Source organism: Numida meleagris, chromosome 27 (genome assembly GCF_002078875.1).
Source record: "Numida meleagris isolate 19003 breed g44 Domestic line chromosome 27, NumMel1.0, whole genome shotgun sequence".
Lineage (NCBI taxonomy): Eukaryota > Metazoa > Chordata > Aves > Galliformes > Numididae > Numida > Numida meleagris.
In genome coordinates this window covers 4040673-4042824 of record NC_034435.1, presented here as the reverse complement: position 1 = coordinate 4042824, position 2152 = coordinate 4040673, and the positions used below count along the sequence as shown (strand labels likewise).

The window sequence follows — 2152 nt, the reverse complement described above, 5'->3', positions numbered from 1 at the left end:
ATGGGGGGGGCACAGCCTAATTGATGGGGGGAGCAGGGCAGGCTCTGAAAGGGACCGCGGCCCTTTGGGAACCTGCGAGGTATCAGCAGCAAAAGCCCCCCCTGGGGAAAATAGGGGGAGGCGAGGGGGGGCCGCACCGGGGGGCCCTAGCAGGCGCAGTCCTGGTGCGGGGGGGCCTGCTGGTCCGACAGCTGCGGGCCCTGCTTGGCGCCGGTGACGGCGGGGTCGGCTGCGTCCAGCGACTCCGACATCTTCTCGCAGATGATGTCCACCAACCGCTCGAAGGTCTGCTTGACGTTGATGTTGTCCTTGGCGCTGGCCTCGAAGAACTCGAAGCCTGCAGGTGGGGAGGGGTTAGAATACGGAGGGGGGGGGGTCGGCACAGGGCCCCCCGGTGTGGGTCGGGACGCCCCTGCCAGCACACACAGGGTTAAACGCTCACGGAGCGGGGCCGTGGGGCGGTGACACTGACAGGGTGATCCAGTGGGGGGCTCTGGGGGCCACGGCCCTGCTGAGACTGCAGCAGAACGACCACAAGGGGTTAAAGCCGTGTGCATCCCACACTGTGCTGGGCCACTGCGCCCCACACGTCGCTGTCTGGGGGCAGAGCTGATGCGGGTGGACCCCCCCCCCCCCGTGCTCACCCAGGTGCTCGGCAAGCTGCCGGCCCTTCTCCGCCGACACCACGCGCTCGTCCTCCATGTCACACTTGTTCCCCACCAGCAGCACCTGCGCGTTGTCCCATGAGTACGTCTTGATCTGGGTCGACCTTTGGGGACAACAAAGGGACAGAAGTGACGGGGGGGGAGGGGGGGGGGGCAGCGCTCACCAGTCCTGCACGGCGTTGAAGGACTCCTCGTTGGTGATGTCGTACATCAGGATGAAGCCCATGGCCCCGCGGTAATACGCGGTGGTGATGGTGCGGTACCGCTCCTGCCCGGCTGTGTCCTGGGGGAGGGCACAGACAGGGGGCACTGAGCCCACGGCCACGGGGTGCACGGCCCTGGGGTTCAGCCAGCACCGACCGCAGCCGGCACAGCCCCCCCCCCCCCCGGCACCATACGGAGCGGAGGCGAGCAGCACTGCCCCGCTGCCGGCAAAGCTGGGATGTAACGCAGGGAACGAGCGCTCGGTGGCACCCGGCTGCTGCCAGCAACCACCCGAGGGGTCGGTGCACGCAGCGCACACCGTGACCGCCCGGCCGCTGCTGGGCCCCATCCACGCACCGTGCCGCCGCCTCCGAAACGCCCAAGGGCGCGAGCCGACAGCAGCACCCATCCGGACAGCCCCGCTGCCCCCAGCACCGGGACGCCCCGGGGCACAACCCCCCCTCCCCAACCCTGGTGCTCACCCAGATCTGCAGCTTGATGCGTTTGTCGTTCCGGTAAATGGTTTTGACCTTGAAGTCGATGCCGACGGTGCTGACGAAGGCGGGCGTGAAGGAGTCGTCGGCGTACCGGAACAGGAACGAGGTCTTCCCCACGCTGCTGTTACCGATGATGAGGATCTTGAACATGTAATCGAAGTTCTGGTCCGAGGATTCCTTCTGCCCATAGCGGGAGTCGGTAGCGGACGCCATCTGCAAAGGGAGGAGGTGACGGGCGGCCGCGGAGCCACGCTCGGGAGCGACGCGGGCGGACGCCGGCGGGGACAGCGGCCCCGTGGCACCGGGCTGCGCTGCTGCGTGGCACTGCCGCAACGTGCGCGGGGACAGCGGAGTGCCGCGCTGTCCCGCTGCCACCCAGCCCCGCACGGCTCCCATTGCTGCTCATTGCAGCGCCGGGCGCGCAGCCCCCGTGGCCGCTGGCGGCACCGCCAGGTGCGTCACCCCCCCGGCCGCCGCTGGCGATGCCAGACGCGCTGCCCCACTGCCGCTGCCGGCGCTGCCGGCTGCACGGCCCCATCGCTGCCGCACGGAGCGGGGCCCGGAGCCTCGCAGCGATGCGCTGCAGCCGCTCCCGCAGTTCCTCTGCAAAATGGCACCTGCAGCCGTGCCCCCGCACAGCGCGCCCGGCGGGGCCGCACCGGGGGAGTGCTCGGGGGTGGGCGCGCAGCTCTGCACGGCAACGCGCGGCGGTGGGCGCGGTGTGCACGGAGCTGGGCGCGCGCTGCAGGGCGCTGCGCGCAATGCCCGGCGCTGGGCGCTGCCGTG

The 2152-nt window shown here is 70.4% G+C and overlaps 1 protein-coding gene across 1 annotated transcript in view; it reads right to left on the bottom strand.

Moving 5' to 3' along the window:
- RAB3A (RAB3A, member RAS oncogene family) overlaps nt 1-2152 on the bottom strand; it is a 2711-nt gene continuing 559 nt past the window's right edge. Inside the window, exons 2-5 of the mRNA XM_021378728.1 lie at nt 1352-1579; nt 830-948; nt 645-769; nt 1-337 (exon numbers count right to left, since the gene is read on the bottom strand). Of these exons, the coding sequence (XP_021234403.1) occupies nt 147-337; nt 645-769; nt 830-948; nt 1352-1579 (663 nt within the window). The 3' untranslated portion in view covers nt 1-146. The remainder of the gene's footprint in view (nt 338-644; nt 770-829; nt 949-1351; nt 1580-2152) is intronic.